The sequence below is a fragment of the Peromyscus maniculatus genome, chromosome 6, assembly GCF_049852395.1.
Source record: "Peromyscus maniculatus bairdii isolate BWxNUB_F1_BW_parent chromosome 6, HU_Pman_BW_mat_3.1, whole genome shotgun sequence".
Lineage (NCBI taxonomy): Eukaryota > Metazoa > Chordata > Mammalia > Rodentia > Cricetidae > Peromyscus > Peromyscus maniculatus.
This window is the reverse complement of record NC_134857.1, coordinates 87,681,833-87,696,555: the sequence shown is the minus strand read 5'-3', so window position 1 is coordinate 87,696,555 and position 14,723 is coordinate 87,681,833. Positions and strand designations below refer to the sequence as shown.

At 38.7% G+C, this 14,723-nt stretch overlaps 1 protein-coding gene across 3 annotated transcripts in view; it reads right to left on the bottom strand.

Annotated features, from left to right (window-relative positions):
• Slc16a4 (solute carrier family 16 member 4) overlaps positions 1-14,723 on the bottom strand; it is a 21,479-nt gene extending 6,756 nt beyond the window's left edge. The window contains exons 1-8 of one of the 3 annotated variants that reach the window (XM_006979507.4): positions 14,526-14,723; positions 13,345-13,462; positions 8,291-8,423; positions 7,568-7,711; positions 7,267-7,428; positions 4,971-5,489; positions 3,052-3,263; positions 2,095-2,188 (exon numbers count right to left, since the gene is read on the bottom strand). In XM_006979507.4, coding sequence (XP_006979569.1) covers positions 2,095-2,188; positions 3,052-3,263; positions 4,971-5,489; positions 7,267-7,428; positions 7,568-7,711; positions 8,291-8,423; positions 13,345-13,431 — 1,351 coding nt within the window. In that variant the 5' untranslated portion in view covers positions 13,432-13,462; positions 14,526-14,723. The remainder of the gene's footprint in view (positions 1-2,094; positions 2,189-3,051; positions 3,264-4,970; positions 5,490-7,266; positions 7,429-7,567; positions 7,712-8,290; positions 8,424-13,344; positions 13,463-14,525) is intronic. The other 2 variants (XM_015998161.3, XM_042279682.2) reach the window with 2 other exon arrangements.

Genomic DNA, 14,723 nt, shown 5'->3' with positions numbered 1-14,723 from the left:
TCACTGTTACCATTTTAAACAGTTTGACTGAGGATATGCTCTTTGCCAGATTCCTACTTAAACATGCCTATACTCTTTTATAGGAATTTCAGCTTTTCATTTGGTAATAGATATGGGTAAGTAAAAAACGAGAATCTCTTACAGCTCTGAAGATTACCAGTAAACATTTAGAGTTAAAGGTGAATACAATCATGTAATTTCCCATACCTCTTAATAAAATACTGTTTTTATTTTGGTTTTCAAGTGCTAGTAATTGAACCTAGGGTCTCACACATTTTAGGCAAGTGGTCCACCACTGACCTACAGCTCCATTCCAAAGAATTGAGTTAATCTGAAAACAAATAATTTGTAGTGCTTTTGGTAGTTGCTGCTGAAGTCAGAACTTGGGAAGAGATCTAATGGTCTTTATAAAGTCCTCTGTCGTTTTATAGAGGAATGACTTACAGAAACAAGGGCTTCCTTGAAACCTTTTCCTTTAACAAGATGCTTAGCCATGTAACATCACTGTCAATGAGATGTCCTTAGTTTAGTGTCTTATCTTAATCTTACTTGAGATACTGTGAGCAACTCCAAGAGAAAAAAAAATCCATGTGAGCTTTTAGCAGTAGCCTTATAACTACCCTTGACTTGTTAGAACTGCCCAATTCTTAGGATTAGTGGATACAAGTATCTATCAGGAGCTCTAAGTAGTCTACATTTTGGGTAAGAAAAAGCTATAAACATTTTTTTCTGATTGATTGAAAACAAATAAATTTTATAATGCATTAGGTGTGTGCATGAAATACAAGTTTCACAATAAAGTGATTCTATTTTCTAATTTGCTCTGTTGTAGTCTGTTCTTTTTCATTTAAAAAAAAAAATAGGGGGCTGGAGAGATGGCTCAGCAGTTAACAGCACTGACTGCTCTTCCAGAGGACCAGGTTCAATTCCCAGCATCCACATGGCAGCTCACAATTGTCTATAACTCCAAGATCTGACATCCTCACACATACATGCAGGCAAAACACCAATGCAAATATAATAAAAGTAAATTTAAAAAAATAAAAAAATTAAATAGAAGCCAAGAATGGTGGCACATGCCTGTAGTTCCTGCAATTGGGAGATGGAGGCAGGAGGGAGGATCAAGAGTTCAAAGCTAGCAAGCACCCTCGAGGTAGTGAGTTTAAGGTTAGCCTGAGCTACATGAGACCCTGCCTCAAAAATAATATATATATTTAAAAAAAGTACAAACTTAACATCATTATAAATGTTTTTTTTTTTGTAAAGATTTATTTATTTATTATATATGTCTGCCTGAAGGCCAGAAGAAGGCACCAGATCTAATTACAGATGGTTGTGAGCCACCATGTGGTTGCTGGGAATTGAACTCAGGACCTCTGGAAGAGCAGCCAGTGCTCTTAACCTCTGAACCATCTCTCCAGCCCCTGGATTTTGTTTTTTAATGATAGGGCAGAATCACAGTTTCAGTTATGGTCTAAAAGTAGCAAAAGTGAGGGCTGGCTCAGTTGGCAGATTATTTGTCTAGCATGGATGCCCTGAGTTTGATTTCATTTCCCACCTCTGCATAACCCAAGTAATTGATTTCACACTTGTAATCACAGGTGGGGAAAGGAGGATCAGGAAGTTCTTAAGGTTTCCTGGGTGAATGGGCAGTATGAAGCCTGCTTCAGCAAATGAGTCCTTGTCTCAAAAACAAAACAAACCATTTAAAAATAGAGTGAATTTTAAGGTAAGTTCCTTTTTGTGGACAGTGCAAATATGGTAGCAGTCAGTAAGATCAAATATATTGAACCGTTGCTCTGTGAGAATCTAACATTTAAGCCTGTTCCCTAGGAATAATTTTTTTTGTGTGTGCAAGTAGTCAATTTTTTCATTAAATTGGCAAGCAGAAAATACCATTTAGGTTAAACTGGTTATTTCTAGTAAAGTAGAATAGCACATCTACAGAATTAACTCTCAGATTTTCCTGTATTGGTGATCAGGATAGAGGAAATATGGGAAAGTCAAATACAGCACTTATACCTGGTACTATTGCCATAGATCCTAGACTATTTTCTTCATTGAAATTTGCTTAGAGTGTGGTTCAGTTGTTACCTGCTATCGGTGGTCCAGAAAGGACAGCCATTCCAGCAAAGAAACTGGCATATCCCAAAAACTTGTGTACTCTAGAATTCTTAGATAGATCAACCTGCAATTAGAAATCAGTATTAGCCATTTTATGGATTACCATTTTTTTTTTTTTTTTTTTTTAATCTTAATGAATTTACTCCTGGGATGATTTGGATGGTCCTTTGCCCCCAGTGTTAGGAAAGCAAATAGACGTCAACTAGGAAACAGTGGTTTGGCTAGGCAAGGTGGTCTTTTCAGTTTCTTAGTGGGGGACATTGGTTTGAATTTGGTAGGTTAACCTTTTATGTGGTTGAGGAGTGTGTTTACCCCCCAAACATTAATGATTTTCCTTCTCCATTAGGAAATAGTATTTTGGCAGTCTGTGCTTAGAGTAATATTAAGTCCACCTATGACTGACTACCAGCCACAGGTTTATAAGAAATCTGGTAACACAAGGAGCTGATTTCAGCCTTAGGAACCTGGAATTTTGCCTAAGCCTCATACACTGTCCTATAAAACTTAAAAAAACAGTTCAGTTCCATTTGAATTCAGGATATAAGTCACTTTGCAATAAAAACAGAGAACTTGTCAAAACAATGTTTTTAAAGTACACAGAAGCCATATGTAAGAAGACCTACATGCCTTTGTTCTAGCAAGAGACAGAGACCCCTAGAGCCTGAAGGAGAGGAGTGAATAGAAGATAGTTGGAATCTTGGTGCTGATCTGTTCCTCCCTTTCCTGTTCTATGTGGGTAGTCTTCTCAGCTTCTTTTCTTTACACAGTAAGATAATGACAGGATGGATATAGCTAGCTGTAGGATTTCCGAGGTCTCTTATGTCGTTTTTTAAATCAAAAATAATACGGAATTTGAATTCGCTCTTGGGAAAGCTGTTACTGATCTTTGTATTGAGTGGTTTAAGATTAATGAATGAGTCTACTCACCAGTACTGGGAGTATTAGTGCCAGGTAGCCACCAGCAAAAATGGCAAAAAAGATGGTGTAGGCCATAAGAAGTGGGAATGTGGTGGCCAAAGGAGCAAGCAGGTTAGTCACACCACACAGAATGAGGTAAAGCTTGTGGTATTGATACTTCTTGATCCAGTTTTGATCAGCAATCCATCCAGAAATGAGCTGACTGACAGTCTCAGTGATACCTGGAACAGCGAAAACGAAGTTGGCAATCTATGTGTTTTGTAACACCTTTTGTAAAAATGTCAGTGTATAAGCACATCTTTCCCCAAGTAGTAGGACTCCATTTTGTTGTCAGAATATATGAAGGAAAAATGATTTTGTACCAAAACAGGATATATAAGTTACTTTCCTTTTCTAAACACGTTAATAAAATAGCGAAATGCTGCCTCCAGCAGAACATGAAACCATCAAGTTGCCATGTGTTTTTTCTAATTGTGTGTGGAATCCTTGCTAGAAAGACCATGGATTGAAGAGGTCTTACAGTCTCTTAAAAGGTCTGCACGTGAAGATAAGAAACTTAAGTGTCCTGAGGAGTCATATGGTAAAACTGAGAAAACATTTAAAAAAATCTTACATTAAAAAACATAGACACTGGGACTTATATTTGTTTATGAAGCTTTGGAATTTAAGACCTCCAAAGGTTGTTATAGTAAATTTGGAAATATGTGAGAAGTCTAAAAATGTCATTTGGGACATAGGTGGCATGGTGTAATCAGTAAAATTTAAGAACCTGTTTTTTCACTCAGCATTCTTACTGTTTATCCTGTTACAAGACATAGCAGTTAAAAATACCAAAAGCTGTTTTCATCAAGAATAACATGGAGCCTGTGGCACATGCTTTTAGTCCCAGCGGGGTGTGTGGTGTGTGCAGATCTCTGAATTCAAGGCTAGCCTAGTCTACATAATGTAACAGCATTTTTTCACTGAAGCACAGCATCTTTGCAGTGAGAACATTTGAAACTAGGTGTCTTGAGCTTTGCAAGGGCTTGGTAGGTAAGAGATATGTAGAAGAAAAGGTAGGTAAGTTGACTACTGAGAATTCCTGGCTTACAGCAAAAGAGATTCAATCTTACCCATTTTCATTTGTTTCAGACTTTCTGTTTTGTCAGGTGAGAGAATCTACAGCTTAAGCATTTGGTCTTAAAATATTTTATAATTACATAAAAGAACTTTTTAAAAACTTACATTCTAATTTATTTTAAACATGAACCTGTGGATTAGTGACTAATCCAAGGGTCATGTTTATCTCACAATTATTTCAAGAAGAAATATATTTAGCATCAAATACCAGTAGAACATTATGCTAACTGTGGGCCTGGCACTACACTGAATTACATACATTACATTCATAATACAGCTGTGAGGTAAAGCAGCGTGCTATGCCTATCCTATAGATAGGAAAGGAAATCCTGACACAGAGGAGGATGCCTTGCCCAAGGTCACACAGCAAGGAAATTCAGAGCAAGAGCCTGACCTGAGAAGTTAAGCTTCAGAATCAATCTTTCCACTTACTACACTATGTTTTCTGGCTGAGATTTCCTTCTTCCCAGACTAGTTATTGACACTTAGCACCAGCTTTCTGAAATTAAGCTTCTACCCAAGGAGTAATTGATGTCTAGTGTGTTAGACACCTGAAAATGAATAAAGTGAGTTGGGTCCGCTTGAATCGGCAATATAGCAGTTTATAGATCTGCATGAGGAAATGCAAGGTATTCTGCTTAGCCTCAGAAAATGTGCTTTCCCTAGCCGTCCACAGCCCACTCATGATCACTCTTGCTTTTTCCCTCCTTTCTCTCCTTGCTTCAGTTTTAAAATAAAATTTAATAAACTTTTAACAAGCAAAGTTAATTTTTCCTTCTAGGTAGGAAGCTTGAAATAGGTTTTCTTACCAGCTACAGATACAAGGTAGGAGGCATCCATTATGTCAATTCCAAGTGTTTTGGCTCTGGCTACTAGGTGAAAAGTAGGAATGAAATATGCTAATTGACTGAGGAGAAAAGACCAGGTAAATATGTAGAAGAAAGGATTTCTAAAGAGAGAAATATCTAAAAGATTTTGTTTACAGTTCCATGAAACCAACTTTTTCTGGTAACTTTTGTCATTGCTCATAAGTAACAGTCTGTTCTTGTGAGGCCTATTGCTGAACTCTTCACTTTGATCTTCTAAGACAGTTAAATTTTTTGTAGATGGTCCAGATTTCTTTGTAGAAATGCCTTGGATGGAAGACTCTTGTGTCTCATTGCAGTATGATGTTTCAGTCCTGTCTGATACCTCTGGTCCAGTTACAGACAAACTGCTCCCTTTGCTTTTAATATCAGAATTGTTCTCTGTTTGGATGTGGATGGGTCTTAAGAGCATGCTGGAAGGCACCAAATTCAATGCAATAGCTCCAAATAATATAAGAGCACCTAAGTAGAAGAAAGAAATTGAGAAGAATACTCTTTGGTTCATGGTACTTTCTGTTTATAGACTCAGAAAAGTCCACTAATTCTTGAAAACACTACTTTGCCTCCATGTTTACTTAAAAGTGTATTTTATACACAGAGAAACCCTGTCTCGAAAAACCAAAAAAAAAAAAAAGTGTATTTTATGTGTATGTAAGTGTCTCCATGTGCATGCATTATGTACTCAATATTCATGCATGTGTGTGGCCCACTGAAGCCAGAAGAGAATCAGATCCCCTGGAGCTAAAATTCTAGGCAGTTGTGAGATGTCTGATGTAGGTGCTGGGAATGGAATTCTAGTCATCTGGAAGAATAACAAAATGCCTTAACTGCTGAGCCATCTCTCCTTTCTTGCCTCCCAAATTCAACTGAAAGCGTTTAAATCTATTGACAATATACATGCTACAGAAAAATAGAATACTTTGGAGATAGAAAACCAGGAAGTTGGACCAAGAAGACATATGAAAAGGGGTTATTTTTGCTAAAGGAAAGGTGGGGAGGCAAGTTGCTAATCTGAATGGCACAAAGTTATAATACATTTTAATGGGTTTTGTTTTTCCAGGCAGGGTTTCTCTGTATAATAGTCCTGGTTGTCCGGGAACTTGCTCTGTAGACCAGGCTGGCCTTGAACTCTCAGATCCACTTGCCTCTGTCTCCCAGGTGAGTGCTGAGATTAAAGTTGTGCACATCCACATACTGGCTTAATGGGTATTTTAAATATATTACGGTGACTGGATTTTGTTGTAGGAAATACAGAATTAGTTGACAGGAATCATGGGGAAAAACACATTAGAAAAGGGAACAGCCATCAGCCTGATACTTTTGTAAATTCCCTTGAAAGAAGACATGCTAGTCTTGCCTTTGATACTGAGTACTTGGTTTCAGTGTGTCCTGAACAAAGTTATGACTTGTGTTTCTGGAGAGAACAAACTATGTAGGCTTTCTTAAAGTTTGTCAGCTGGAGATTCCCATTCACCATGAGACTACATAGGAAAGAATTAATGAAACTACTATAAAGATAGAAATAGACAAACATTTTAACTAAAATATTTTAGAAAACTGAAATGGTTTTATGAAATTTCTAGTTGATTATATATATACAAATTATATATATATATATATACATACATACACATATATACATACATACATACATACACATAGACACACACACATGTATGTCCAATAGGAACATAATTTTTTTACAAATACTTTTTCTATTTAATCTATTTTAGTTACAATTTTTAGTGAAGGTTTGGAGGAAAAAGAGAAGAGCATTGTTTTTCTAAGGGTGTTACTGTACACTGTTTCCAGTTGGATCTCGTGTGTTGAATTCCAAAGAGAATTCTGAGTAGGCTAGCAAAGCCTCTAGGTCATGGATGATTCTTTTTTTCATATTTTCTAATAAAGGAGATGTGCTTCTATTAAGTATCATCCTTATTTCTCCTCTCATCTTCAGTACTAGGGATTAAACCCAGAACCTTGTGCATATTATAGCAATACATTCTACAAGTGTTTGCACTTAAGTGGTGTGTTGCTTCATTCCTGTAATCCCAGCATTACCACAAGTTTGAGGCCAGCCTGGTCTACATAGCAAGATCTAGAGTCACTAGGGTCTCACAGTGACCTTGGATCGAGGAAGAGGAATTTATTAGTCTTGAAACTTCACCTGTAGTCATCAAAGGGAGGGCTAAACATTAACCTTTTGGGGTTAATAGTTTAGAAACTTAGACTGACTCACCTGTCCAGTCATAAAGATCTATCAGGAATTTTGTAAAGGGTGCCAATAGAAACGTCAGTCCCATTCCAGAACGGGCAATTGCTGTTGAAAGACCCAATCGTTTTTTGAAGTATTTGGTAATTACCACAGCAGCTACTTGGTACAAGAAAGCAGACCCCAATCCTAAAAGAAAAACAAGTTTGAAATTCCTTTCTTATTAGGTTATTAGTTAACCAGATTAGATCATCTATTTAGGAACCTTGGGCAATAGGAAGGTTTCCTGTTTCATCTTTTATATATAGTCTATTTACAGTAGACTCACCTGGTAACAGTCCCATAGTCACACAAAGAAAAGGAATGCCTGTGGCCCAATTGCTGACCAGATAGCCACCAGAAACAAGGAAAGTCCCGAGAATGGAAGTAGTTTTTTCTCCAAGTATGTCACAAATAATAGCAGCCAGGGGACCTTAAGAGAAGAAAGAGAAAGTGCTAAGTTAATGTGTTCTGGCATCCCTTAATCCCTGTGTGTGATTTGAATGAATGATTAGAAGAAAGCAAGATGACTACTTTAAAATATTGTATATTCAAGAAAATAAAATTGTATTTGTACTAGTGACCTTTGTTTTGTGCAAAGATGAACCACTAATCTCCATATTACCGTATTACTAAGCACTAACTAGAACCAGAGGAGAAATTGGTTTAATGTTTGTTTTGAATATGGTCACATAATTAAAACTGAAAGGTTTCACTTTCAGTCTTGGCTCACTGGACTGAAAGCCTTATCAGACTAGAAAGAAACAAGGCATGAAAAATTCCAGTCATGAATTTTGGATTTTTAATTCCTTTTTAACCCTCATTTTCCCAACCTAATTACCAAGTTAAGTAGTGCTTAAACACCATGATGTCTCTTTCAATATTGCATATTGATATTAATGCATATTAATAGGTAAACTTGGATGTAACAGTACCTTAAAGTCATGACAGTGTTGTCAAAGACCTTTGTGGTCTTTCTCCATAGACAGTAAGCTTGTTGCCAGTTTCATACCTGCACAAAAACGGAGTGATGACATGATGGATCCAATCCAACCAATTTGCTCTGAAGTGCCTTCAAACTCTTCTTGAAAGACCACAAAGAAAATTGCAAATGTCTTGGTCATCCCCATCACAAACACATTTACCTAAACCAAAGCACATCAGGGTCCTCGTTAGGTGAGAAGTAGGCTAGTGCTGTTACCAGAGGTTCTATCAGTCCTTACCCATTTTTCTTATTGGTGCTTTCTGGTTACGTAATAGGGGTGAGAGAAGCAGTTCATTCCTCTTTAAAGTGGTGAGACATAGTCATGAAAATATAGACTTGAAATCCCCATTTCAAGTCTTATGAAAAGGATGTGTCACTATTGATTTGTAGGTGAGAAGTTAAAGTTTAGAGAGAAAAAAAATGCCAGTGATGTTACAGGCAGTGAAGTTTATATCCTAGACTGACTCCAGACTCACCACTATTTTGTTTCCTTATTGCATAGCATTTCAGGAGGTTGTTTATTCCACATGCTTTGGGGGAGTGGGGAGGAACACAACTATTTCCGTTTGGATACCACCATTCTTCAACTCCTAAAGAATCATGACCAGCACCCATCCTTCTTTAATCATCATTTCTAGTCTTTTTTTCAGAATAGTATTTCTTACCTGGAGGCAAGAGACCAAGAATTGGCAGTGTTTAGGAGGCTTCCAAAGTTCAGAAAGGAGTCCTAAACAGTTTTCTCATTCTGATTTTGAAAGTACAAAACAAAACTTGGGACTGGAAAGATGGCCTAGCAGTTAAGAGCACTTACTGCACCCCAGAGGACCCAGGTTCAGTCTCTAGCACCCACTATCTGGCAATCTATTATTTTTCTCAAAAAAAAAAAAATCAAACTAGCAAATTGTGTAAATATCAATGCACTAGACCTGTCTCAGTTCAAAATAGAGTGTACTTCTTAAGAGCAAGGACCACCAATGTGAGGTGTCATTCTGTAAGCCTTTTTTTCTTTGTGTATGAGCTATGTGGTGGTGTCCACAGACTGCTTACCTGGTTTTTGTTTGTTTTGTTTTTTTGAGAGAAAGTCTCAAAAGTTTTGGCTGTCCTAGAACTGTGCAGACCAGGTTGATCTTGAACTCATAAAGATCCTCCTCTCTCTGCCTCCCAAAACTGGGATTAAATACATGTGCTACAACTCCTGGCTTACCTCTGTTCTTAATCATCTGAATTTGGCTAGCTATTGGTCTTCAGTAAGGACTTTTCTTCTTTGTTCAGGTTGTTTCTTATTCTTTCTAATTCTAATGTCTGGGTATGACAGCCATGAATTGAGTGTGACCTGTCCAATAACAGGCTGTGTTGTGTATTCACTGAGTACCAGAAAAGGAAAGACAGAGGCTCTTGCATTTACCCAGCCAGCTCTTTAACTTTTAACTTCCTAATTCATTTCTTTAGAAGATTCTAAAGACTTCTCCCAGTGTATTTTCCCTTCATTAACCAAGTAGACTACAATATTAGTCTTGATCCCATGCCTTGAATCAAGTTTGGTAGGTTTCAGTCCTACTTCAGAGTTTTCATCAGCCATTGTAATTGTCTTACCTCCAAGTCAAGCAAAATCCTAGGAATGGTTCAACCCCTATTTTCCAACTTAAAAGCAGTGTTTGTTGTTTTGGTTTTGGTTTTTCAAGACAGTTTCTTTTCTGTGTATCCCTGGCTGTCCTTGAACTCTCCTGAGTGCAGGGATTAAAGGCGAGGGCAAACACCACCTGGCAAAAGCAGTTAGTTGTATTGGACCCATAAGAATAAGTGTGCCTAGGCTGGGCGGTGGTGGCGAATGCCTTTAATCCCAGCACTTGGGAGGCAGAGCTAGGCAGATCTCTGTGAGTTCGAGGCCAGACTGGGCTACAGAGGGAGTTCCAGGACAGGAACCAAAACTACACAGAGAAACCCTGTCTTGGAAACAAAAAAAAAGAAATACTAAGTGCCCCCCCCCATGTGGTGGGGGTGGGGAGATCAGCCTTGACTCATTTTGAAATCAGTGCCAATTGTTAGGGTTACTTTTATTTAATGGCAGCTTCTTTTTCTCCCAGGCCCTTCTGTAGTATTATCCTAGCTTGTCTTGACCTCCACAGACAAGTTTCTTCAGTCTATTTTGTCTACTTCCTCTTATCATAATATTCCACTGAAAACTGAAGTTCACTAGCTTAGTGCCCATCATGTAAGGGCTCTGACCAAGATTATAACTTGCTTGTTGCTAAGTCAGGAGATTGTTGCTATTTCTATTATGTGACCTCAGCAGTGTCCACATATCATTTTATCCCTGATAATTTCTAGACATCTGCCTGCTTCACTTTTCCCCCCTCTCTGAATGATTCCATTTATTCCCACATTGATTACCCTCAAGATTTGTCTTATTCCTCTTTTCTCTGGTGATTTTATTCACTTTGCCTTAAAGTTCAAACAGTATATATTAGAGACACAGGTTACTCCAGATGCATGTAGACTATACAAACACATTCTTGCTTACAAGTCCCTTGGACTCTGTCCAAGATTAAGCCATTCAAACTGTTCATAGTGTTTCTTCCTATTCCTAACTCTAGTGAGCATTCATCACCCACCAAAATTCTTCAGCTAACAACTCTGGACTCTATATTCCCTGCTGGGCAGGTTCCTCTCCACATCTTAGTCTGCCCTCTCAATGTGATCAGATCTGTATTTTCAGTTATTCCTGGTATCTTCCTTAAATTTTGGACCTTAACTGTTTTCTTGCCTGTATTGCAGCTTGTCCAATGAATACTCTGGTGTCTAGGTACAATCCTCACTAGTCCATTATTGGCATAGCAACCACAGATGTAATTTTAAAATGCTTTCCCAATTAATTTGCCTCATTAAAACTTTATAACCTCAGAGCAACCAATATTCCCGGTCAATATGTTATTTTTCTGACATTATCTCACTGTACTGCCCAGGCTAGCTTTGGACCCATGATCCTCCTGCCACTGCCTAATAGTGCGGAGATTACAGGTGTGCACCACCACACCTGGCTTTTAATGTGTTTTCTGTAGTCTCTCTGCACCTCTGACTTCATCTGTCCTCTTGTTAATTATAAATATGTCTGTCTATCAGATTATTCACCCCCTATGAGCAGGTATTTAATTAGTGGCTGAGCGGGTATTTAATTAGTGGCTACTGTGTATTCAGAGTAGGCATATATGTCTGGTAAGACATACTAAACACAGAAACAGTTATATATGAAAGTATGGTAAGTTACAATGTAACCTCCCTCTGCCTTTGTTTTTTTTCACTTTTTCAGGAGTTTAAATCTTAAAGAAAAGCATGCTTGTAATTCACACAGAAATAAATGTATTGCCCTAAGGATGCACATTATTACTATGAGCAGTGAGTTAGCTTGAGTTCATTGTTAATAGTTTGGTATATGTTTTTTTTGTGCTTCAAAAAGTACCATCATATTACCCAAGTAAGACATTACTACCCTGATTATGAGGTACTTTTTCTTAGCAGTAACTAATCAAATGACTTGCCAGCCATTCAGAAAAATGTAGAAAAAGTGGGAGAACCAGACTATCCAACAATACTAACACCATACACCATTATTTGAGAGGAGGCCCAACCAGGCAGGGCTCTCAGGGTTAAGGCATCTTTAGTTTCCCTGTTAGTAATGTTTCTATGGAAGGAGAGACAAAATTCTATTCTTTGGTAATGAAGCCAGAATTTAACAAATTGTGCTTTATTAAGTTTTATAATACACAAATCTTAACTGAGAAGCTCTGCCTTCTCCCTTTCTATCATTAATGGAGGAGTAATGCATTATGTGTTCCCACCTCCAATTTCATACAGATGTCTGTTATTCAGCAGGACTTGTTCGCCCATCGTGGCCTCTTATTGTAAATCTAAGCAGGGGAGGAGAGTCAAGAAAAAGGTGTTTTTATGAGTGTGTCTCCAAGTTAATAGAAATGCAGGGTTATTTGAGGCACAGCCATGATGGGATCCATCAGTGTTTAGAATGGGCATCCTGATAATGCACATGACCACTTTTTTTTTTTTTTTTTTTTTTTTTACAAAGTAACCCCAACAGTTCTTGGAGGTGAGGGCAAGAAGTCTTAGCTTTACATGCCAGATCTACAATGTTTAATTCTAGTTGAAGTTATGGGGAAGCAGGGATGTGGACAGCAGGCTGAAATGTTCCCAACCCTATCAGTGAAGGGGGCTGTCTCACTTGGCTTTCTATTGATACGATAAAATACTTGGGGAGAAAAAGGTTTATTTCAGCTTACAGTTTATAGACTACCATGAAGTCAGGGCAGGAACTGAAGCAGAAGCTATGAAGGAATACTGCTTCCTATCTTGTTTTCCAGGCTTGCTCAGTTTGTTTTCCTAAACACAGGACCACCTGTCCTGAGGAGGCAGTGAGCTGGGCTCTCCCACATCAATCATTAATCAAGAAAACCCCCCTCCCCCCACCCCGACTTGCTTACAGGCCAGTCTGATAGAAGCAATTGCTCAATTGCCGTTCCTTCTTTCCAGACGTGTAGGTTTGTGTCAAGTAGACAAACACCAGCACAGGGACTACTGTAAGAAGTACTGTGTACATGTTAGGCTGAGTGGGCAGTTATTTTGAGATAGGGTCTTGCCATGTATGACTGGCTGGCCTTGAACATTCAGCAATCATCTTGCCTTGGCCTCTGAGTGCTGGAATTACAAGAATAGTCTCACCTGACAGGGCTGAGTACTTTGAGAAATGCCCAATGCTATCCCTAGTATAGTAAAAAATGCAACGTCCCAAATCCCAATTGCCATGCTGCCAAAGTAGAACTGCCCATCAAGCCTGGAGCATTCTCTGATTAAGAGATCAGAGAGGCAGAGAAGAGGACTGGATGAGAATATTTCTTTGTCTCAAGGGAAACAGCTCAGCTGGGTTTAGCTGGGTTTGCCTCTGATCTTAGCAGTTTGGGGAAGTTCCTGGCTGCCTGTCTATTCAAATCCCATTATTTCTGAAGTGATTTTATTAGGTTGTTTCAAGTTTTTCTCTAGACAGTTTAGTAGTCTGAAAGGGGAGAGAAACTTACCAGGAAGAAATGCAACACGATCATCCATCCCCATCCTCCATCCAGGGTTTTAGTGTAAGGGGGGGCCTTTTCTTCCCTCTTCATCATGAGGCTTCCTGTATGTTAGTACAGAAGATCACTGTGACAGAGCCAAAACATAGTTGCTTCAGTAGCCAAGGAAGTGATTGAAACTTATGTGGTGTGTGTGTGTGTGTGTGTGTGTGTGTGTGTGTGTGTGTGTGTGTGTGTGTGTGTGTTTAAGACCTGGTCATGCTATGTAGCTCTGGCTAGCCTAGAACTCAAGACAGTCCTGCCTTCTCCTGAAAGCTGGGATTATAGGTGTGCATGGCTAAATTTTAAATTCTATTTTTTCTCCCATGGTATAAAAGCAATTGTTCTGTGATTTTACTTTTTCTTTCCCACTTAGTTACATATGAATTCTGCCTGGTGTAAAGAAGGGCTCAACCTCACTCCCTTGACAGGAATGGCTACTCCACTTGTGCTCAGAATCTCCACCACCTGTAAGCCAATTCTAGAGGAAGCCATGTGTTCCCTTTCCAGTTCTGGGAACCAGCCCTTGACTCTAAAGAAAAATAAATGGGACGGGGACCTTTGGTTTACACAGCCCCTTTGTATGGCATTTAGGTTTTTTAAAGAACTAGATACCCCAACAAAGTACATTATATGTTTCTTAACTTGATACTACATCAGGAAAAGAAATTGGGAAGCCCAATTGGGAAATATGAATGAACTGAAATAGAGGGTACTGTCTAGAGGTTAAATATTTTGCATGTGATAGTGGACTTATGATTCTGCAGGAGACTAGTCTCCACCTTAGGAGAGAGATGCTAGGTATTCAAGATTGGAATGTCATACTGCTACCTTCAAACAGAGTTGAGTAAGTAAATACCTATATATTGATAAAGAGAATGTATGCGTTCTGAGGAATGGGTATTACCCTCATCTCCAATTGTTAGAGCAGGCTGGTGTGTGTGTGTGTGTGTGTGTGTGCGCTCTCTCACTCACGCTTGTATGTAACATGTTAGACGATTAGGCTGGACAGAAAAATGCCAGGGAATGTGTGTGTGTGTGTATCATGCATGTGCGTGACATCTGTTAGATGATTAGGCTAGACAGAGATTGCAGTTATTCCAAGGCCCCTGAAAAGACCATCCCAAGGCCCAGTTCCATTTTCACCTTACCTTTAAGGATGTGTTCAGCAAATGAATCCTCTATAGACAAGGAAATTTGGAGGAAAAATAGTTACTTTTCCTAAAATGTTACTTTTTTTCCTAAGGAATTTCATTCCGCTGCTTGGTGAAAACAAGCAGGCATTGTAGTCCAGCAGCAGGCAGAGTGGTTTAGGCACTCTGGCCAGTGGACTTTACTTCCTGAGGGAG